The sequence below is a fragment of the Pongo abelii genome, chromosome 18 (genome assembly GCF_028885655.2).
Source record: "Pongo abelii isolate AG06213 chromosome 18, NHGRI_mPonAbe1-v2.0_pri, whole genome shotgun sequence".
Lineage (NCBI taxonomy): Eukaryota > Metazoa > Chordata > Mammalia > Primates > Hominidae > Pongo > Pongo abelii.
Window position 1 is genome coordinate 83,616,963 of NC_072003.2, and position 23,862 is coordinate 83,640,824.

Genomic DNA, 23,862 nt, shown 5'->3' on the forward strand with positions numbered 1-23,862 from the left:
GCTGGGATTACAGGCATGAGCCACTGTACTTGGCCCATAGGCCCAACTTTTGACTCAAGTCTTGGTGGTGGGCTGAGGTCAGTGATACCTGGCCCCTGCCACCCCCTTTCTAGGGAGAATCTCTCACATCCTCAAGGTCAGCCCCAGCAGGCCTCACGAGTGGCCCCACCCCAGTACACCAGAGATGCCACAGCATCACTTCTTAATATCGTTTAATGTTTCTCTGAGATTTGTAGGGAGGTGGGAGCCCTGAATGCTTAGTTAGGAAGGTGCAAGGTGAAGCTCTGAACCTCCCAAAGGGGATCTTATTTCAGGCTGGTCATTGGCCAAGTACAATGGAAGCCTTTGGAAGCGGCAAGATTGGCTAATTTTAGCTCAGGGCACCTGAATTCATTCCAAGTCATGTCACATGGACCCCAGTGTTCCCCTCGGCTTTGTTCCCCTTATGGCAAAGGTGAGTTACGAAAGTCACGCAGCAGCTGAGTCACTGACTCCACGGCTCTCCACGTGTCATCTGGAAGTAGGCTGCCGTGGAGGCAGGGCTGCGCTCTGTTCAACTCAGCAAAGTCCGCCTCAGAACGGACAGCTGCGGACGACAAGGAGGCCATAGGGCCCGCGGGGACAGCGGCTTCCCTTTGTTTTATTTTTAACCGACATTAGATTCCTGGAGGTGTCCCTTGGTTAGACGTCAAGTACAGACCTCAGCACTGGATAGAGGCTGGCGCTGGGCGGGGGTTGGGTGGCACAGAGCTGAGAACACCAGGCTAGGTGTTCAGAGCCTGGGTTTTGCGTCTTGGCTTGGCTACCCCTGGCTGTGTGGCTTGCCAAATTATGCCTCTTCCCTGGGCCTCCACACCCACACCTGTAAAATGGGCAGGATGGAGCCGGGGACCATTAGGTCCTTTTAGCTCTAAGAATGTGTGAGGCTGGTCATGCCTAAGCTGGCCAGGGTCCGGAGGGACAATGGAGGGTCCCCTCCTTGTCACAGCTGGAGAGAGATGATGTGCTCTGAGCCTCGGGGACTTGTTCATCTGCAAGGGGGATATGCTGTCCTCCTCAGAGGTGGTCTGGGTGGTTGGCACATACCTGGCCTGCTGTCACATTCTATCTGCCTGCTGGAGTGGGGGCAGGCACAACATTAATTTCATTTTTTATTTGAATGTCGTTAGGCCAGGCTGGCACTCCCCCAGTCCCCCTTTCCTCCCCTCTCTCAATCTCCACTTCCCTGCGAGCATGTCCTGGGGTCACTTCCCCAATACTCCTGGGCTCACCTCCTAAATAAACGACTCGTAGGACATGGCACTCCCAGACACAATGCCCTGAGAGGGACACCGCCTCACTTATGTAATGTCCTGGCCGGGAATGCATGGCCTCAAAGCACCAGGAGACAGCGGACAAACACAAAATGAGCGTCCTTGTGTGCGTGCTATATTCGACTCATAATTTCAATGCCATCTAAGTCAAAAGCTGGGGAAATGGTCCAGATTACAGGAGACTAAAGAGATAGGATCCGTACATAATATCTGGTATATCCCATCCTAGGCTGGACCCTGTACTGGAGGAAAAAAGGGCATAAAGGATATTGTTAGGTCAGCCGACAAAATTGGAACTGACAGTAGATTAGATTAAAGTAGTGCATGGAAGTTAATTGTGCTGAAGCTGAGAACTGAACTGTGGTTCTGTAAGAATCTCCTTCTTCTAAGGATCGATACACTGATGTGTTTAGGGTCTCCTTGGGCTTTCCATCCTAAAATGAGGCAACTGGTTTACTTTAGAGCTTCCTACCGTTTTGCAGGAGCAGGGAGAGGAGTCAAGGATTCCTTTGAGAATCTGATGAAATTGTTGGACACTTAACACTTCAAAGTACACCTAACCCCCAGAGGCTCCTAGACCTCTGGAACCTCATGGAAACTCCCAGCTAAGACTCCTTGGGCTGAGAGTCTTCTGCTAAGCCTTCTGGTCACCACATTCTAAAGTGACATCTAGGCTGGTCATGGTGGGCTCACACCTGTAATCTCAACACTTTGGGAAGTTGAGGCAGGAGGATTGTTTGAGCCCAGGAGTTTGAGGTCCGCCTGGGCAACATTGTGAGACCCCATTTCTACAAAAAATAACAAAATTAGCCAGACACGGTGGTGCATACCTGTGGTCCCAGCTACTCGGGAGGCTGAGGCGGGAGGATCGCTTGAGCCCAGGAGGTCAAGGCTGCAGTGAGTTATGATTGCACCACTGCACTCCAGCCTGGGCGACAGAGAAAGATCCTGTCTCAAAAAAAAAAAAAAAAAAAATCAATTAATCAAAAATAAAGGTGTACCTAGAAAGCTGAGGGCCATGATGTGGGGAACTTACTTTCAAATGGTTCAGTAAACATATTAACAATACCATGTAGATAATGACAAAAATGTAGATGGAGCAGGCCAGGCGCAGTGGCTCATGCCTGTAATCCCAGTACTTTGGGAGGCCGAGGCGGACGGATCACGAGGTCAGGAGATCGAGACCATCCTGGCTAACACGGTGAAACCCTGTATCTACTAAAATTACAAAAAGTTAGCCGGGCATGGTGGTGGGCACCTGTAGTCCCAGCTACTCAGGAGGCTGAGGCACGAGAATCACTTGAACCCGGGAGGCAGAGCTTGCAGTGAGCCGAGATGGCGCCACTGCACTCTAGCCTGGGCGACAGAGTGAGACTCTGTCTCAAAACAAAACAAACAAAAAAAAAAAGATGGAGCAAAGGAGAAAGCAGATGGACAAAATGCAAAAAAAAAAAAAAAAAAAGTGTTCAGGTGTTTTATGCACTATTTTTGTTCTTGCAACTTTTTTTGTAGGTTTGACATATTTTCCAAGTAAAATGTTAAAAAATCAATTGCTTGGTGACTAGTAATCTTTCATTAGGTGATTCTCAGGATTAGCATGTCACTGTGAGGAAGAGGAGGCAGGCAGTTTAATATGCTGCTGGAGAAAGGCAGGCCGCTGAGTGTGTGCAGCCAGGTAGCCAGGCGCTTCCAGAATGAGGCCTCATGGTGGGTGAGGTGCCCTGATGTGGTGGGCGGGTGGTGGAAAGAGATCTCAGTGAACTTACATTCAAACTTGGACTGCTTGCCAATTTTTGCCAAGGGAGCAATTTGGTGGCTAGTCAAGGGACAGAGTCTGTTTTTCTTTCTCACCTCACTCCGTGTTCTTATCTGCCCCTCTCCACAGTATCAACTGTGGCAATGAGCCCTACTTCCCAGAGTCATAGATTGTCCAAACTGGGAAGAACTTTAATCTTCTCATCTAAACTTTCCCTGGGATAAATGAGAAAATGAAAGTCTGGTGAAATTGATTTGTGTAACTTTGTGTAACACAAAGTACGTGGGACACTTGAAGACATCTGCTCAGGACAGCATGGCAACGTGTTCTTACAGTCTCATCTTGAATCTTTTCTTTGAGGGCTTGGATGCTGTTTTAGATGAGCCTAAGAGCAGCAGCATGACAGAGTGTTCTGCTGGAAATTGGGATACTTGGATCTAACTAGATGAACTGGCTGTGCGGCCTTGGGTTGGTGGCCCTCCCTCTCTGAGCCTTAATCTCGCCACCTTTTTTTTTTTTTTTTTGAGACAGGGTCTAACTCCTTCACCCAGGCTGGAGTGCAGTGGTGCCATCATAACTCGCTGCAGCCTTGACCTCCCAGGCTCAGGTGATCCTCCCACCTCAGCCTCCTGAGTAGCTGGGACTACAGGCACACGCCACCACACCCTGCTAATGTTTGTATTTTTTGTGGAGACTTGGTTTTGCCATATTGCCCAGGCTGGTCTTGTGCTCCTTGGCTCACGTGATCTGTCCACGTTGGCCTCCCACAGTGTTGCGATTACAGGCATGAGCCACTGTGCCTGGCTTAATCTCTCCATTTTAAAATGAGGGAGTTGATTTACTTAAGAATTTGTTATCCTTGTTTGGAGCGATCATTGATTCCCTTGAGAATCCGATGGAATCACTGGACACTTTGCACTGTGAAATGCACGTCATCTGCAGAGGTGCACGGGTCCCTCGTGGAAACTCCCTGCTCGGATTGACTGTCTTCCAATGAGACTTCCAGTTACCATATTCTAAAGTCCTAAAGTCATAGAAATAGAGTCAATGGGTCCCCAGTACAGTCTTGCATCCTTTTCATGCCATTGAAGAATTAACTCACCCTTCCCCAGCTCACTTCTTGGGCTCAACTCTGACTGGCTAGGACACGCTGAGTCAAAGTTTCCCAGTTACCTCTGGCAACCACATCAACAATACAACATGAAAATGACTTGCCATAAAGGGCCGTTTTCTCTTTGCCTTCAGCTGGAAGATGTCCACCTTTGGCTACAGTCATGCCCACTGGCCTCAGAGAAAACAAGCGCTTCTGGGTAACATAAGGGACCTTTCAGCCAACAGGGGTGAAGAAACTGCCTGGTAACTTGCTTGTCACTTCCACCCCATTCAATCAGCACGAAGGAAAGGCAGTTCGGCAAGGCTAGACTACAACAATTTAGACCTGTCTCGTGGGACATTACCAGGGAGAAAAAATAGAGCGTTTAATTAAGCCCCACATGCGAGCAATCAATTCCAATTTTCCATGTCTAATTTAGCAGAGAATCTCAACTGGGTGAACATGAAGACACTACAGAATCTCATAATGGTGGTGGTGCTTCACCTAATTTTGATTTGAAATGTTTCTTTTAGTGCTGGCACACTTTGGTGAAGGGGCCTGGTAGGTGAAGCAGAGGAGAAGGGACATGCCTGGGTAGGAGCCAGTTACAGGGATGGGCAGAGCTGTCATTAAGAAGTTTTCCACCAGGCATGCAGCACAAAAAATGTCTTCAATGAGAAGGCAGGGCAGATGTGGGGGCTGATGTGGGTCCCAGACCTTCCAGTGGCTGTTTAGTCTTTGTCTCTGGTTCCAGAATGAGCTTACCACCCAGTTCAAAGGGCTGGGCTGGACACTGACTGGAAGGAGAGGAGACGGGATTCACACATTCTTTTCAGCGTCATTAATTGCAAATGTTTTGCCCCAGGAGGCAGAGCTCTGCCTGCTTTGCTGCTGGTCTTCATCCACAGGACAGTCCCTGAGCTTGCTTTGTGAAACCCAGGTCAGAAAACCACAGATCTAGTCCAACACCTGCCTGCAGCTGACTGAGGGGGAAGGGGCCTGCCCGAGGTCACACAGGGAGTGAAGACACTGGGTTTCAGCCAGCGCCCAAGCCAGCCAGCCCCCAGAAAAAGAGTAAGTGGGAGACTTTGTCCTTTTACTATTTTGCCTAAGAGTAGTTATTAAAACGTTAGTCAGGGTTGGGTGCGGTGGCTCACGCCTGTAATCCCAGCACTTTGGGAGGCCGAGGTGGGCAGATCACGAGGTCAGGAGATGGAGACCATCCTGGCTAACACGGTGAAACCCTGTCTCTACTAAAAATACAAAAAATTAGCCAGGCGTGGTGGTGGCGCCTGTAGTCCAGCTACTCAGGAGGCTGAGGCAGGAGAATGGCGTGAACCCGGGAGGCGGAGCTTGCAGTGAGCCGAGATTGAGCCACTGCACTCCAGCCTGGGTGACAGAGCGAGACTCTGTCTCAAAAAAAAAAAAAAAAAAAAGTTAGTTTGGGCCAGGCGCGGTGGCTGAGGCAGGCGGATCACCTGACATCAGGAGTTCAAGACCAGCCCGGCCACATGGTGAAACCTTGTCTCTACTAAAAATATCAAATTAGCTGGGCATGGTGGTGGGCGCCTGTAATCCCAGCTATTTGGGAGGCTGAGGCAGGAGAATTGCTTGAACCCGGGAGGCGGAGGTTGCAGTGAGCTGAGATCAAGCCACTGCACTCCAGCCTGGTGGACAGAGAGAGACTCTGTCAATAAATAAATAAATAATAAATAAATAAAATGTTAGTCTGGAACAGAAACACTTCTATGGCTACTGTCCAAGGTGCCTGTGACATGGAATTTCTACCCAATGCTTATGGGAATCTGCCTGTCACTTTGTGGAGTGGAGTGGCCATCCAGGATGGGGATTTTATAGGGTGAAGGGGCTTTCCTTGTGTCATGGCCACTGGACAACTATGTCACCTGCTGACATGTCAGCTTGGGAAAGATTGGGGTCTAAAAGAATGGGGACATGTGCCCATATCAGCTGGGGGGACACCTGGAGGACTCCAAAGAAAGGCAGGCTCCCCAGGAGGCCAAGGGTCCCTGGATGCTAGATGCTGGTGTAGGGTGCTTCCTGGGTCAGAGCCCTCTGCCACGCTGCTGTCTGGCATTGCCATCAGTGGAGGACTGTGCCTGGCACACAGCAGGAAATCGCAAAAAACTAGCAGAATGAATGAACAGCAAGGAACTTGTTACCCGTGGTAAAATGCTGACCACTCTCATACGTACACGACGTCAGATTGGCAGGGCCCAAACCACTTCACTGTCACCCATTTTGATCTTGTGCACTTTCTTCAGGAGTCCTAGAGCCAACAGCAAACACCTGTGCGGGCCATGCCACTCTGGGGAAGTGCCATCAGGATGTCTCCAAGGTGTGTCCTGCTGGGAGAAGCCAGGATTTGACAGAATCTTGCAGGATTAAACCCGTGAAGGAGGGAGGGCTGTCTTGCCTGAATGGCTCAATGGCTCCTCATCCCAAACTGGGCTTCTCATGCCGATCCAGCCTCATCATCTCCCTAACCCACAGCCTGTGCACATGACTCTGCCCTCCGTAAAGCATGCAAGGCCCACGCCTTCTCATCCCAACCCACCTGTTCAGCTTCATCTCCCAAAATACACCTCTACTGTCCAGCCCCGCCCATGTCTCTGTGAGGCCTTTGGGAGCCCACTGCTTGGAAGTCATGGCTCCTTCCTGCCTGCTCTCAGAATATGCTACTTTATCTCCAGTGACTCAGACCTCCATCTGCCTCCTCCCCTGGATGCAAAGGACAGACTCTGTTCACAGATGAATGGACAAATAAATGCATTGAAATGTGAGCTAAGAATGTCTATCCTCCAGCATGGAGAAGACTAGTCTGGGAAGCCAGCAAGGGACAGCGCCTACAATTCCCCTTGTTTCTGTGCCAAAGCTACACTGAGTCCGTGGGGGCTCAGCTGTGGATGAAAAGCCAAGGTCCCCTGCAATGTGGGAGGAACCAGCAGCAGGAACGATCCTCTCAAGGGACAACGTGGACCCCGAAAGAGTTTGTTTCTGTCAAGGGTAAGGACTGGATAACTGGAGAACACCACACCAAGAGTCCAGGCGGCCAGGGAGGGCCTGGCTGTGCTGGCAAGTGGAGTTTCTGCCCAGGTCCCAGGTCCCAGGTCTCAGGTCCCAGGTCCCAGGTATGCCTGGGAATGCCTGCTCCTTCTTGAGCTCCAGGTAGGGGATGGCAGGCTTGCAGGCATCAGCCTCAACATGGGATTTACTGCAAAAAGGCTGATTCTGCCTTCTTAGCTACAAGTGTTCAGAGCTGGCGGGAGGCAGCAGCATTAGGGAAATACCACTGGTGGTGGTGAGTGGAAGGAGAACATATTGATCCCTCCAGAACCCACGGAAAGGTTGGGTGGGGAGATCTGATTAGAGGGGTTTGCAGTGACTGGACCTTTGATTTCCAGTGGTGGCATGGCCCAGGAAAGAGGGTCTTAGGGAAATCATGAAATTCCATAAGCTCAGTATGCAAATACCAATGGTTACCAGTTCTATGGGCATCCAGAACCCAGCCTGGGATGTTAAAGCCTCTGCTGGGAAGGAAAAGAGAATGAAAGGAGACTGAGCTACTCCAGCGAGTTTGGATGTGCTCAGTAGATGGGCAGAGAGAGGAAAAGGCAAGCAGGCTGGACAGAGTCAGCCTGGGACATCGGGGTCCCGAGGGACAAGGATCACAGCCACACAGCCTCTGTGGCCTTATGACCCTCCAGCTTTGGGAGTCCTCCCTTGGCTCTAGAAACACCACTAGGTGGTCTATGTGGGGTACCCTTGAGTGTTTTTCAGGCAGGGTGATGGGTTGAGGTTACCATATAGTCGTGGAGGGTGCTGAGTTACATGTGCATGATAGGCAAGGCCGGGCCATCCAGGATTAGTTCGTTGACATCGTTCATGAGCTCATGTTCACTGGCCACATGGGGGTCCAGGAGTTCACATTCACTGGCTGGACCAGTGTTCTGGAGGTGGCGGAGGCGGGCCTGAAGCTGCTCCTGCTCCTTCTTGAGCTCCAGGTAGGAGTGGGAGAAGGTGTGGAAGATAGACGTGGCTGGGAAGGCCATGATGAGGATCCCGCTCAGGATGCTGCTGAGGGCCACCATCTGGCCTGGCACACTGCGGGGCACCATGTCCCCGTAGCCCACCGTTGTCATGGAGATGATGGCCCACCAATAGGAGGCGGGGATGCTGGTGAACTCCAGCACCCGCCCAGACTCCTTCTCGGCCACGTAGACCAAAGGGGAGAAGAGGGTGACGGCCACGGCCAGGAAGAGAAGGAGCAGGCCGAACTCACGTGTGCAGCGGCGCACGGTGAGCCCCAGCGTCTGCAGCCCCAGCGAGTGGCGAGCCAGGCGCATCACATACAGGATGCGCAGCGCCCGCAGTACACGCAGGACCAGCCCCACCTTCTCCAGGTAGGAGCTCCCGCTTGGCCTCTCGCCATCCTCCGGGGGCTCCTCAGACACCGCCAGGGACACGTAGTACGGGGAGATGGCCAGGATGTCGATGATGTTCAGGGGCCCCTGGAAGAACTGACACTTGTCTTGGGCCTGGACAAACCGCAGGCAGAACTCCAGGGAGAACCAGGCCACGCAGACGGTCTCCACGATGAAAATATAGTAGCACTTCCGAGAGCATTCGCCCTGCGGGGAGAAGAGGCAACAACGCGGGGTAGAGAGTGGACCCACAACAGCGCTGGAAATCAGGGGACGACTTCGTGCCCATGAGCTTTGTGCTGTAAACTTAGTCGTCCACCAGAACCTCCTTTTACACAGTTTTCCAGTTGTGGCTGGGTACACAGCAGATCGGCTAGGTCAGAGACCGTTCTTTCTGGCTTCCCTTGCCGCTAGGTGTGGCCAAATATAACTAAGTCCTCACCTCTGGACTGGAAACAGAAGTGATGCAAAGCACCTCTGGATCTAACTCTTGCATACTCTTTCCATCCTTCCTGTGAGCCGGGACAGCACAGATGGGCCTGCAACCCAGCTAAGAAGAGAGGACTGGACCAGCTCCCCAGGGGAGGAGGGAACATCAAGGCGGGAGAATCTGGAATAAGAGTTGTCTATGCTCACTTACATCCCTCACCTTGGGACTATTGCACAAGAGAGAAATTTGGTTTAAAACTATTCAGTTTGGGGTCTCTTTGTTATAGCTGCCAGCCTCTACCTTAATGCCGTTAAGTACCTCGGGGGACCACGCACTGCTCTCCTGCTGTCACTCAAGCCACATAGCAATGTTGTGAGCAGGCAGTGTGACCCCATTTGACGGCCCAGGAAGTTGGTCACAGCAGTGAAGTGACTCGCCTGAGCTCACATACATAGGAGGTGGTACCAGGGTCTCTTAGCCACTGTTGGCTATTTTGTAACTTTGTTGTTTACCACCCCTCATTCATTTAGCCAACAGAAATGTATGGAAGGCCCACTTTGTGCCAGGCACGGTGCTAACCCCTGGGCATTCTGTGACTAGACAAACAGATATTGTTTCTGATAGCTTGAAGGCTAGTGGGGCAGAGAGTGTTCCCGAATCCCCAGGACAGCCCTTGGGATGTGTGATTGCTGCCTTTGACATGCGGAATTCCGGCTCAGCACTTCCAGCTGGGTGGGTGCCGTTCTGCGTTCTGTATTTTGTTCTTCCTCCCCAGTAGTTCAGGGTAGTTCCACCAGCCCTTCTGCCACTCAAAGTGTGGACCTTGAGCCAAAAGCATCAGCCTCCCCGAGGAGCTTGTTAGAAACACAGCATCTCAGGCCCCACCCCATCCCACGGAATCATATTCTGCAGTTAACAAGGTCTCCAGGTGACTCACGCAAATTGAAGTTTGACAGGCACTGTTCTAGTGTGTGGTTCTCAACCTCGGGTGCATGTTAGAATCACCTGGGGGTTCCTTGAAACATTGTGTTGCTTGGGCAGGGTCCTCCCAAGATTCTAATTTAATTAATCTAGGTTTGAGCTGAGCAGTAGAATTTTCCAGAACCCCCATGGATAATTCAAATGTGGAGCCAGGGTAGAAAACTTCGCTATACATATTTACACACACACACACACACACACACACACACACACACACACACAGATATGTATACTTGATGGATGAATGGATGAATGGCCAAAGCAACTTGTCTGTGTAAAAGGCAAGATGTTGACAACCACAGTTTTCTTTGGATTAAAATGCTCTGAAGTGGAAAAAGAAATTATTTCCAGTGCCCACAGAAATCATAAATTGAAATGTTCTTTATGCCTGGCTGCTGGAGAAAGAGAAACAGACTGAACTATGCCAGTCTCTATTCGCCTGTCCAGGACAGGGCATCTTTCTGGCTGGACTTCCGTGTGGACTATTGGAGGGGTGGGAGTCAGAGGCAGCACTGCCAAGGGGTGGAGTCCAGAGTATTCCAGCCTCTTCTTCAGAAACTGAAGCACAGAGAGGAGCAGTGGCCACTGTGAAGCCACAAAGCAAGTTTTTATCAAAATTGGAGAATCAGGAACTTTCTGTGCCCTACCAGCCTTCAAGCCCCCCAGAAACCATGTCTGCTTGTCTAGTTAAAATACTCTCAGACCCTAGCAGTTTCAAATCCCATCTCTTTCGCTTACTTGGGAAAATCACTTGTCTCCTCTGGACTTTCAGTTGTCTAACCTCTGAAGGGCTGTCATGATGAATGGAAATTATGCATATAAAGCCATTAACATGACCGTGCACCTAGTAGGCACAGGATGCACTGTAGCCATTTGAACACAATCATACATTGGTCATGGACCACAGTCTCCCTGGTCAGTGTAAGGGTGGCAATACCTTCTTCTTGTTGCTGGATATTACAGGAAGATGAGGGGATTCTCCAACCCACCGAGAGGTCTTTGCCATGACTGCCCAGGGTTTGCTTCAGGATCCTGAAGGGCTCAGAAGTTTTGGGTTCTGATCCCCCAGCCCTGCTACAAACTTGCTGTGTGACTTTGCAGCAGCCACTGGCCCTCTCTGTGCTTCAGTTTCCAATGCAGAGTTTGGAACAGAATTGGTATTTCTGAAAGCTGATTTGGAAACCCTGGCACCAGAAACCCCGAGGGTGCTTGTTGTAAATGCAGATTCTTGGGCCCCCATCACAGAATCCAAACCTTAGGGTGGGGCCCGGGAATCTACATTTTGGCAACTCCCCCCATTCACTCTGAGGCACCTGGAAGGTTTTCAGACTCTGAGCTAGATTCTGCCTACAAGGTCTCTCTCTTTGCAGACATCCTGGGAGTTTCTCCCTAGGCTTAAAATACTTATAGCCTGGGAATAACTTTTCCATACCGATGACCCGATAGCTCAGGAAGGTGACTCCTCAGAGGCCGAGAAGGCTCTGCCGGGTCCTCCTCCTACCTGTGGGACTGGCATTTGGACACTCAAGCCATGCACACCGGCTCCTGCCCTCCCACGGCCTGGCCCTCTGGCCACCTCTCTGGACTGCAGCAAGGGCTCTGCTCTGCTGCGTCACTACCCCTGCATCAGGCTCTGCTGTGCGTCCTAAATCCAGCCTCCCAGCACTGGTCCCTCAGAAATGCCGGCACTGGGGCAGCGGGTGTTTATGGAGTGTGGGCAGAGGAAATAATTCCCAGCTTAGCAAACATTCGAAGAAAAGAAAAAAAAGGGGAAAGAAGGAAAGAAAAAAGTTTTTCTCTCTCCCTTTGTGGAAGTTCTGTGCTTAAACCCAGAAATTTCCAGGTCCTAGGAACCCCCTGGGCCCTGGGCACACCAGGATGGTTGGTCACCCTATTCCTAGCCCTTGTCACAGGCAGAGCGAGGTGTGTTCTGGCTCCTTCCTGCAATGAAGAAGAGCAAGCGTCGGCCCGGAGAAGGCCCAGGGTGTGAATGATGAAACAACACGGATGAATCCCACAGGCATGATGTGGAGCAAAGCAAGCAGGGTGTGTGTTTCCATTTTCGGGAAGCTTGAGAACAGGCAGCCTCATCTAGGGTACACAAAGTGATCAGAACAGTGGCTGCCTCTGGGTAGTGTAGGGATGGCCTGTGAAGGGCCACGAGGGAGCTTTCTGGGGTCACGGAAATATTCTATACTCACAGGGGAGAGGCTGACACGGGTGCATCCGTTTATTAAATTCTATACCTAAGATTTGTGCATTTCAGTGTATGTATATTTTACCTGTAAAACTGTAAAAGAAAAATAGTAACAAATGATGATAAGTGATTTGAGGTGGAGAGGGGATGGAAAGAGAGGAAACAAGAATGGCAGAATATTGGCTGGGCACAATGGCTAACACCTGTAATCCCAGCACTTTGGGAGGGCAAGGCGGGTGGATCACCTGAGGTCAGGAGTTCGAGACCAGCCTGACCAATATGGTGAAACCTTATCTCTACTAAAAATACAAAAATTAGCCAGGCCTGGTGACACATGCCTGTAATTCCAGCTACTTGGGAGGCTGAGGCAGGAGAATCGCTTGAACCTGGGAGGCGGAGGTTGCAGTGAGCTGAGATCAAGCCACTGCACTGCAGCCCGGGCGATAGAGCGAGACTCCATCTCAAAAACAAACAAAAAAAAGCGGCAGAATATTGACCATTGTGTGTAGCTGAGTCATGGAGTCATGGTTTCCCAGAGGTTCCTTATATTATTCTATTTACCTTGTAAACGTCTGAAGTTCTCCATGATGAAAAGTTAAAAAACAAAAATAAAGGATAATCAAAACCACAATAAGACACAATTTGACATCCACTAGGATGGCTAGAATCATAAAGACAGACAATAGCCAAGGGTTGGTGAGATTGTGGAGAAACTGGAACCCATCACTGCTGGTGGGGATGTAAAATGGGGCAGTGGCAGTGGAAACAGTTTGGCAGGTCCTCAAAAGGTTAAACAGAATTACCATGCAACCCAGCTGTTCCACTCCTAGGTGTATAGCTCAGACAAATGAAAACACATGTCCACACAAAAACTTGTACACAGGCCGGGTGTGGTGGCTCACGCCTGTAATCCTGGCACTTTGGGAGGCCGAGGCGGGTGGATCACCTGGGGTCAGGAGTTTAAAACCAGCCTGGCCAACATGGTAAAACCCCATCTCTACTAAAAATACAAAAATTAGCCAGGCATGGTGGCGGGTGCCTGTGATCCTAGCTACTCGGGAGGCTGAGGCAGGAGAATCACTTGAACTCAGGAGGTGGAGGTTGCAGGGAGCCAAGATTGCGCCAGTGAACTGCAGCCTGGGCAACAGAGCTAGACTCTGTCTCAGAAAAAAACAAAACCCAAAAAAACTTGTACACAAAATTCCGTGGTAGTATTATTCATAATAGCCCCAATACACAAAATTCCGTGGTAGTAGTATTCATAATAGCCCCAAAGTAGAGACAACTTAAACATCCATAAACTGATGAGTGAATACATAAAATGCGGCCCATTCACACAATGGAATAGTAGTCAGCCACGAAAAGGAATGAAGGGCTAAATCATGCTACAACATGGATGCACCTTGAAAACACGATGCTGAGTGAAAGAAGCCAGACACAGACACCACATGTTGGATGATTCCATGTATGTGAGATGTCCAGAGCAGGCAAATCCACGGAGACACAAAGCAGAGGGGTGGGTGTCCGGGGCTGGATGGAGGAGGAAGGTAGCAGTGATGGCTGCACAGCTCCATGATGATACTAAAGACCTCCGAATTGTGCTCTTTAAACGGGCCAATATTGTGGTGTGGGAGTTATAGTCTGAGTCTGAGCTGGCTGAACACTCCTGGGGGAGGCAGGAAGTAGGAGTAGTGGGGGTCCTGCAGCCTGGCCCGCACCTGTTTCACGCAGCAGCAGAGTGGGGCTTCCTGAGGGCAAAGCCGCTGCCCTGGGGGCCCTGCAGGTGCAATGAGGGCCAGTTCTGGAAGCTCCATCTGGGAGGGGCTCAGGGCCCACAGTCTTGACCTTGGAGACTTCCTCGCCCCCTCTGTCCCTTCCAGCAAAATCCTGCCAGCCCCACTTCGGAACGTGGCCACCTCTCACTTCTGCGGCTCCTTAGTCAGGGCTGGTCCATTCTGCAGCTTGGCATCCCTCCCTCCCCTCCCTCCTGCTGTGAGTGCACCATTTGTGCCTTTGGCCCTGGCCTGAGGCCCTGAGCTGTTTCCTCTGAGGCTCTCCTGGGGCCTGGATGTGCTGACTCACTCCTCTGCCCACTCCTTTAGCCACTTTTCTCTCCGCCAGCCGTGCCCTCCGCTACCTTCCCCTCCTTTACTCCGCTCCCACGGGCCTCACCCCAGGCACTACTCTCCCTGAGCCGCAATCCCTCCTCCCCAGGTTCCCAGCCCCTGCCCACTCCTTCTAGCAGCTGTTCCCCCCTTCCCAACCCTGGGACACAAGGGCTCTGAGAGTGTTAGAACCAACCGGACAGGGTCAGCCCCACCATGGGACCTGGCCCATGAGTCATCTCTCTGAAGGTGTCTTCCCTTCTGTGAAATGGGGAAGGTAACTCTCATCCCACAGGGCAATTGTGGGCACCGGGGAGACCTGCTCAGGGATGCTGCAGTGTAGGAGCTTCCCAAATCTATGCTGCTTCTCTTCCTCCTCAATCCTCTCCCACCATTGCCCTCCGGTTCAGGCCCTGCATCTGATCCATCACGGGCTCTCCACGGCCTTCACTGTGGGCGGGTTGGATGGCTGACTTCTCTTCTAGAGTTTCCAGCAAATTCTTACTAGAAAGCAGCTGCCACTGGGCTGGGCATGGTGGCTCACACCTGTAATCCCAGCACTTCGGAAGGCTGAAGTGGGCAGATCACCTGAGGCAAGGGAGTTTGAGACCAGCCTGGCCAATGTGGGGAAACCCTGTCTCTACTGAAAACACAAAAATTAGCCGGGCGTGGTGGTGCATGCCTGCAATCCCAGTTACTCGGGAGGCTGAGGCATGAGAATCACTTGAACTCAGGAGGTTGGAGGAGAGCTGAGATTGTACCACTGCACTCCAGCCTGGGCAACAGAGCAAGACCCTGTCTCAAAAAAAAAAAAAAAAGAAAAAAAAAAACCAGCTGCCACTGAGGGAGCATTACTAGCTTAGCAGCTGTCAGGCAAGTTATATAACTTCTTGAGGCCCAGTTTTCTGATCTGTAGAATGGGATTGCGGTGAGGATTAAATTAGGAAACAGGGAAATGACTAGCACAGGGCCAGGAGCCCAGCAGGGGTCTAAGAAGTAGCCACTGACTCTGAATCTCACAGCGGTTCTCCCCGTGTGGGGAGGGCGGGCCGCCATCCCATCGCCTCTGTGCTGGTGTCCCCTCAGCAGTCACTGAAGGAGAGACCTAGGGACTCTCCCAGTGTCCAGCACAGGTCCGGCCTGTAGGGGCCCTTCCTGAACGACTCGTGAATGAGTGTGGGTGGCAGCGTCTGCACGGGGCATTTGCGGGGGGCTGGGAGTTGGACCCGCAGAGGTGGGGGCAGTGTGAGGAGGCAGAGGAAACAGTGTCACCTGCAGAGCATCAGGGAGGCCCCAGGCCAGGAAACAAGGAATATTGCTTCTTGGCTGGGACATAGGGAGAGACACAGCTGCAGGAAAAAAACAACCAAAAGCAACAAAACTAGGATAAGAAGCATTCGCTAGAGCAATTACCAAATGCCACCAAGCACAGAGAAGCTCCAGAGAGCAGGCCAGTTCTTTAGGAAGCTGATTCATGGTCCAAGAAAGGGACAGAGGAGGAGGCAGAAGCTGGCTCTCTCACGGGGCCTTTTACTAAAGGGTGAGGAGGCAGGGAGGTGGAAATGGCAGCCCAAAAGGTGAGCTGCATCCCAGGGAGGGGGCCCCAAGAGTCCCGCCTGGTCTTTGAAAAATCTCTCTCTGTGGGCCAGGCACAGTGGCTCATGCCTGTAATCCCAGCACTTTGGGAGGCCAAAGCTAGTGGATCACCTGAGGTCAGGAGTTCAAGACCAGCCTGGCCAATATGGCGAAACCCCGTCTGTACTAAAAGTACAAAAATTAGCTGGGCATGGTGGCGGGCGCCTGTAGTTCCAGCTACTCGGGAGGCTGAGGCAGTAGAATTGCTTGAACTCAGGAGGCAGAGGTTGCAGTAAGTTGATATCGCGCCACTGCACTCCAGTCTGGGTGAGAGAGCGAGACTTCATCTCAAAAAAACAAAACAAAACAAAAACAAAAGAAAAGAAAAGAAAAGAAAAAAAAGCCAGGCATGGTGGTGGGCATCTGTAGTCCCAGCTACTCAGGAGGCTGAGGCAGGAGAATGGCGTGAACCCGGGGGGCAGAGCTTGCAGTGAACCGAGATCGCGCCACTGCACTCCAGCCCGGATGACAGAGCAAGACTCCGTCTCAAAACAAACAAACAAAACTCTCTCTGTGCCTTCCTTCCCCAGCCCTCCACCTTAGTAAGACGCTGAAATGTCTACAGTCCAGGATGAGAGGGAAGGCGAGGACCAAAGAGCCCGCGCAGTTCTGCTCCCTAACCCCACCATGGTTCTGCAGAGACATCACCAAGGACACTTTACTCGGTTGCCATAGGGTGTGCATGTCCCTTTGACAATATCCCTGAAAGCCCCAGGCAATGCTGTGGGGTAGAAGTAGCACCCAAGGTAGGAGGAGAGCTGTGGGAAGGCCAGCAGGGCTGGTCCTGAGCATGGTGAGTTCCCCTACTTCTCCTACAGGGTCTCCAGCCAGAGCAGGCCCTCAGAAAAGCCGTGCTGAAAGCCGGTACAGAAGAAGAATGGGAGCAGACACTGGAAGGGGATGGAGAGGACATTTGAGCCACCGGCCCCTGACTTGGCCTTTGCTATTCAGGTGGGAGGGAGCCAGGGACGGAGGCTGGTGAGCAGAGCAGCAGAGCAGGTGCAGGGGTGTGAGCCCAGCCCCAAGGGGGAGCAGAACAAAAAGCGTCCACTCTGTGCTAGCCCCTGATATACAGGCTCTCATTCAGTCCTCAGCACTGCCCTCTGAATAGTGTTATGATTGTCCTCTTTGCTGGGTGAGGAAATAGAGGCACAGGGAAAGAAAAGGACTTGTCCAAGGGCAGAGCCAGGGAGTGAGAGAGCTGGGACTCAACCCAGGACGAGCAAACTAAAGATGCTGGCCCTTTCCATGACCTGATACTATCTGCAGTGGTTGGGATGTCTTCTTAGCAGGAAAGAGGGAGAAAGACGGTCCACTGCAGGTGGCCAGTAGTGTTCAGGCTGCCACGAGGGAGGGGAAGGCAGAGCTGCCCAGCCAGGGCTGAGGCCACATGGAGAGGGCGCGAGGGATGAATGGCAGGGAGGACAATGAAGGCAGAGGGAAAGAAAGAACCTGGGAAACTGCAGCAAACAGACCAGGACACGAGGCTGCAGGTGCCCAGGGCTGGAAGGACACTAGGGACCAGTCAGCTTGTAAAATGAAAAGTCCAGACCATCATTTTACCAGCAGAAGGTTGAGGTCCAGAGGCAGACGTGATCTGCCCTGGATCTCCCAGTGCATTCAAGCGAGAGTCGGGATCGGGTGTGGTGGCTCAAGTTTGTAATCTCAGCACTTTGGGAGGCAGAGGCGGGTGGATCACCTGAGGTCAGGAGTTCGAGACCAGCCTGGGCAACATCGTGAAACCTCATCTCTACTAAAAATACAAAAATTAGCTGGGGATGGTGTTCGGTGCCTATAATCCCAGCTACTTGGGAGGCTGAGGCAGGAGAATTGTTTGAACCCAGGAGGTGGAGGTTGTAGTGAGCTGAGATCACACCACTGCACTCCAACCCGGGTGACAAAAGCAAAACTCCATCTCAAAAAAAAAAAAAAGGGTCAGGACTAGATCTCGAATCCTGCCTATGAAAGGGGTCTGTGTGCCAGCCGTGGGAACAGAATCCTGGCTTCATGTCTCAAACCTATCTTGTTCCTTGGAGGTGGGGGTCGGTCTTTGGAGTGTGTCTTTCTATCTTCAGCTATCAACATGGAGCAGACCATCAGCGCTGGATGGATAAACCAGTAGTGGCTTATACATACAGTGGAATAGTATTCAGCCATGAAGAGGAACGAAGGTCTGACACATGGCACAGTGCATGGACCTTGAAGACATGATGCTGGAGCAGGAAGCCAGTCACAGAAGACCACACCTGGCATGATTCTGTTTCCATGAAATGTCCAGAATAGGCTAATTCATGGAGATAGAAAGCAGACGGGTGGTTGCCAGGGGCTGGCAGGAGAGGAAGGAGGAGAGACTGCCTAGTTGGGACACGGTTTTCTTTTGGAATGCTGAGAAAAAGCTTTGGAACTAGATAGAGGTGATGGTGGCTGCAGAAGATTGTGATTGTACTAAATGCCACTAAATTGTTCCCTTTAAGCTGCTCAATTTCATGTTATGTAAATGTCAACTCAGAAAAATGGAGCAGGGGGCTGGGGTGCGCTGGCTCACGCCTGTAATCCCAACGCTTTGGGAGGCCGAGGTGGGAGAATCACTTGAGCTCAGGAGTTTGAGACCAGCCTGGCCAACATGGTGAAACCCATCTCTACAAAATGTACAAAAATTAGCCAGGCGTGATGATGCCTGCCTGTGGTCCCAGCTACTCAGGAGGCTGAGGCGGGAGGATCACTTGAACCTGCGAGGCAGAGGCTGCAGTGAGCTGAGATTGTGCCACTGTACTCCAGCCTGGGTGACAGAGTGAAACCCTGTCAAAAAAAAAAAAAAAAAATAGAGCACGGCTGCTCAGAATCTAATCTCCAAGGAAATAAGAAATTTGTCTTCTCTCCAGCACCCAGAAGAATGGACTTTAGTAGGCAGTCAATGACTGTTGTTGAAGGGCAGTAAAGGATGAATGTTTGGTTTCCTGTTAACTACTACCGAATGAATGAATGAATGAATGAATGAATGAATGAATGATGTGATCAGTATGACGGACGTTCTCTGAGCACCTCTGTGTGTCGGCACTGTCCCGCTGCTTTATGCACCACATGCCCCTTGAGGGAAATGCTTAGAGCACCCCCATTTCACAGAGGAGGAAACTGAGGCTCAAGGAGGTTAAGTGACTTTCCCAAGATCACTGGGTTAGTCATGGGTGAGGCCAAGATTGAAATCCAGGTCATCTGGCCTTCACACCATCATGCTGGCCTGAGAGATGTTTTACAAAGTCTGGCTGCCTTAGAAGCACAAAGTGCCCCTGAGGCTGAGGTTCTACACTAGAGGCGAAGTGGCCCAGAATTGAAAGTTAGGGCTGGGCACGGTGGTTCATGCTTGTAATCCTGGCACTTTGAGAGGCCAAGGCAGGCAGATCGCTTGAACTCGGGAGTCTGAGACCAGCCTGGGCAACGTGGGGAAACCCTATCTTTACAAAAAATACAAAAAATTACCTGGGTGTGGTGACACACACCTGTAGTCCCAGGTACTTGGGGGGCTGAGGTGGGAGGATCATTTGAGCCCAGGAGATGCAGGCTGCAGTGAGCTGCCAAGATCATGCCACTGCACACTAGCCTGGTGATAAAATGAGACCCTGTCTCAAATTCAAAAAAAGAAAGAGAGAGAGAAAGAAAGAGAAGGAAAGAAGGGAAGAAAAAGAAAAGGAAGGTAGGAAGAAAGAAAAAAGAAAAGGAAAGGAAAGAAAGATGGTATCAGTGTTGTGTAGTCATAGGGGGTCGGATTTTAGAGCCAATCAGAGGTAAGTTCAAATGTTAGCTCTGCCATTTACTGTGAGCTTAAGAAAGTGATAAAACCTCTCTGAGCCTCAGTTTCGTCATCTGTAAAATGGGGGTAGAAGTGGTGTTCACTTCCCCATGCTGCCACAGGGATGAAATCAGTCCATGGTGTGACATGCCAGCCTCACAAGCGCCACTTAGGAGGCATCGGTTCTTTCATCCTTTTGGGGAAGAGTCCCCCCTGGGAAATCTGGAACTTTAAAATCCGGTGCCCCTTAGAAGAGCTCAGGCGCTGACTTGGTCCTTCCTGTCTACACTGCCTCTTCCCTTCTCCATTGTAATTTTTTTTGAGATGGAGTTTTGCTCTCGTTGTCTAGGCTGGAGTGCAGTGGCACAATCTTGGCTCGCTGCAACCTCTGCCTGAGGGTTCAAGCGATTTTCCTGCCTCAGCCTCCCAAGTAGCTGGGATTACAGTCACATGCCACCACACCTGGTTAATTTTTTTGTTTTTTTTAGTAGAGATGGAGTTTTACCATGTTGGCCAGTTTGGTATCGAACTCCTGACCTCAGGAGATCCACCCGCCTCGGCCTCCCAGAGTGCTGAGCTTACAGGCGTGAGTCACTGCACCCAGCCTCCATTGTAATTTGCAATCTCTGGCACAGACCTTTTACCCCACTATCAGGTTTACGCCAAGGGACGTTGCTATGAGAAGGTAGAAAAACAGAAAACTGCTTACAGCAAATGTCCATCCATTGTTTCTGTTTCTGATGGAAGAGTTCTGTGGGTTATAGCCCTGGGGTCTGTTCCCCCACCCATCGTGACATTAATTCTTCAGCGTGGATGCTATCAGGGTCAATTTACAGGACACTGGCCCCACACTCAACGGGTACTGCCTGTTCCCAGAAGCAGCTGGTCCCTCTCAGACTGACATTCCCTGAGGGCAAATAAGGAATACAAAGCACGTGTGTCCAGGAAGAGGACATCATCCTTTTACATAAATGTAAGGTCACCGTCTTGGGAGAACAAAGACTGCCCCATCCTCAGCCTCCCTGCTGTCTGAATTATCATCTAAACAGGAACACAGACACTGTCCGGGCAGCACCTCAGCCTATCTCTGGGCACACACACAAAGGCGCTTTCACTAAGGAGAAAGCATAAAGATATTGAAGCTGGGCCCGGGCATAAACCTCTCTTGTCCCAGGAGGAGATGTGGCCGCCTGATCCTCGGCTGAAACTTCGGCTGTGCAGGTCTGCAGGCCCACCTCTCCCCTCTAATTTGATTTCCCAAGTCACTGTTAAGCCGGGCCTGGGTTCATACCCTGCGTAATTTTCAAAGCATTAGGTTTTGAAAAGATCTTGGCTCTCTGCACAACCGAAATCCTGGCTCCTACACAATTTCTCCCCTTTCTGGAAATCTCTAAGAGGAATAGGCTTGTGGGCATCCAGGGGCCTTTCTTTATTAATTGGGATCAGGGCACCCTTAAGAAATGGGGTAGGGAGGTCACTTGTTTTGTCTTAATCTTTGTACTGCAGAGTCCACACATAAATATTTCTGTGAAGAAGCAGGCTCTTAATCTCATGCTTTTATGCTGTAGAATGAAAAAATGTCTATGATTGGCATTGTCGTCTTCTCCATGGGAAAACAAGCTGTTTAAAGGTCCAAATGTTTTGTGGGGCTTTTTAAGGCCAAACTTTTGTAGGTTGGACAAGACACATTTTATTCAACCCATATTTACTGGGATCCTACTGTGTGTGAGGCATGGGCTCGTTCTCCATTTAAGTCCTTTCTATCTGGCAAGTTCTCTGATCCTTTTGTCTTGCCCTGGGACATATCTTTAAGCAAAGAGAACTTAGGTGGGCTGGCAACTGTTATGAGCCAAATAGAGCAAGCACCATCCTATGTATGTGTTTAGTTTCTCTCTCTGTTGATTACAAGGTAAACTCCAAACGTTAAGATGATGGGCAGCCCTGGGGGAGCTTGGTGCTGGAGAGGAGTGATTTTTTAAATCAGGAAACAATCTAATTCTCTGTTTGAAGCTTTCCAATAACCCTCTCAACCAACTGCTAGGTTCTTATTTCGCTTCTCAGACCATCTGGCCCCCAGGTGGAGGGAGGGTGTCTCAGGGTCTCCTGTAACTCCCTGCAAAGGGGACGAAGGTGTGGGCAAGCAACACTTTTTGCTCTGGCCTCCTGGGGCAGAGTGACTTACAAATCAGCTCATCTGTGAGTTTCCCATCCAATGAGACTGGCCCAGACACTGAGCACTGCAGGGAAACTGAGGCCGGGGACCTTTGCATCATTGGCGTCCTTACTGTGGAGCTCCGAGGAAAATAAATGGCCCGTGCCTCAGTTTCCTCATCTGAAAATGGTGTGGAGATGCCCAGGAGAATGTTAGCTCAAGAAGGCAGGGATTTTATGTTTTTGACCTGGTCTACGGCTTAGCACAGAGCGCTGTTCAGTAAACACATGTTGAGTTCACTGGGTGAGTAAACCTTCGAGGTGATGTTACCCATTTCACAGAGGGGGAGACGGGCTCAGAGAGGAGGTGGAGTGATTTGCCTGCAGTCACAGAGTCGGGAGGGCCGGGAGAGGTGACACTGGGTCTGTCTGGCCCACTGAGTCCATGCGTGGCTGAGGGCCATGTAATGAGTTTCACGGTGAGCCTTAGGCACTTTTGCCTTTGTAGGACTCCAGAAAAAAAAAAAAATGAAAAATTATCTTTTATGACTGATGGCCTAATAATGAATATAACCCACGTTGGATAATATTCAATTTTTTTCTTCTTATTTTAAAACCTGAAGACATTTTCGTGGGCCCCTAAAAGACATCTCCGCCCAGGCACACTGCGGGATGGAGCCGTGGGTCCCATCAGAGGCCACTCACCTGGTCCTCCTCCGCCCTGAGGTCGGGCATGGTGCTGACACACAGGCTGACGGCCGTGGTGGCCACGAAGAGGATGGAGAGGCAAGCGAAGACCTTCCCGGGCAGCCCGGACTGCGGGTTTTCCACCATCTCGCGCAGCCGGTTCATGCAGAGGCCCCAGCGCGAGGAGTGCGAGGCGGGGCGGCGGGTCTCCCTCTGCTGCCTCAGTACGTCCTCCCTGTGCAGCTTGGCCAGCTCCTCCAGCTCCTCCAGCTTCCTCAGCAGCTTCCGCAGGCAGCACCTTTCCAGGTGGGCCTCCTCGATGCCCCAGTAGGCCAGCTCCTCCTGGAAGGACAGCGCGCACATCTCCTGCAGGAGCACCAGCTTCCCGGCCGCCAGGAAGGTCACGATCACCCCGAAGGCGCTGGGGCTCCTGTCGAAGAAGAATTCCTGGCTGTCCTCGTCGTAATCATCGCAGAGCTGCGCGATCTCCTGGTAGCTCCGACAGAGCCTGAGTTTGCTCAGGCGGCTCAGCGGGAACTGGTCCAGTGTGCTCCAGGGGAGGAGATACCTCCTGCCTCCCACGTTGATCAGGATCTCCTTCTCCAGGTCCACCGGGGAAGCGTCCAGGGCACCCACCTTCCGCACCCTCCGGTAGTAAAGGCCCTTGACAGACGGCGTCTCCATGGGGCTGGACAGGAGCTGACTCCAGGGGCTGTGGGAACCATAGTGGTGGTGTCTGGGATGCAGGCTCCGGTCTCTGGAAGGCATGGGCATTGCTGAAGACCGCCAGGTGGGAAGCGCTGCGTTTACCAGTCTGACACCCAAGGGACAAAGAGCAAGAAAAAGGAAGGGAAATCAGTCTTAGGGCGAAGAGTCCTGGATGTCATGACTGCAGATGTTCTTACATGTGTTCTCCCGCGACTGCATCTGCATGGCTTGTTCTTTTAACCTTTAGTTCAACACATATTTATTGGGCACCTACTATGTGCTTGGGATACATCAGTGGACAAAACCCTTCCCTGGTGGAACATCTACTGACATCTCAGAAGGATGTCTCCAGAACAGACGTTGCAGGGACGGGGACTTGAGTAATTCAGTCCTGAGCTGGACAAGTCGGAGCGGTGCCACTTCTGGGCTCTGTGGTCTCAGGTGTGTGGCTTAACCTCTCTGATCTCAGCATCATTAATTCAAATGACAAGACTCATACTAATCTTGCAAGGTACAGGTGGTAAAAATAGAGCTTAAGAATGTAGGCTCTCAAGTTCACTGGCAGGGACCGATCCCT

General features: G+C 51.3%; 1 protein-coding gene across 1 annotated transcript; it reads right to left on the bottom strand.

The window, feature by feature from the left end:
• Nucleotides 1–8,007: 8,007 nt before the first annotated feature.
• Nucleotides 8,008–23,351, bottom strand: KCNG4 (potassium voltage-gated channel modifier subfamily G member 4). The gene is made up of 2 exons (XM_024233893.2): nt 22,596–23,351; nt 8,008–8,811 (listed from the first exon to the last, which is right to left on the bottom strand). The coding sequence occupies exons 1-2, from the start codon at nt 23,349–23,351 to the stop codon at nt 8,008–8,010; spliced, it is 1,560 nt and encodes a 519-aa protein (XP_024089661.1).
• Between the last annotated feature and the right edge of the window lie 511 nt (nt 23,352–23,862).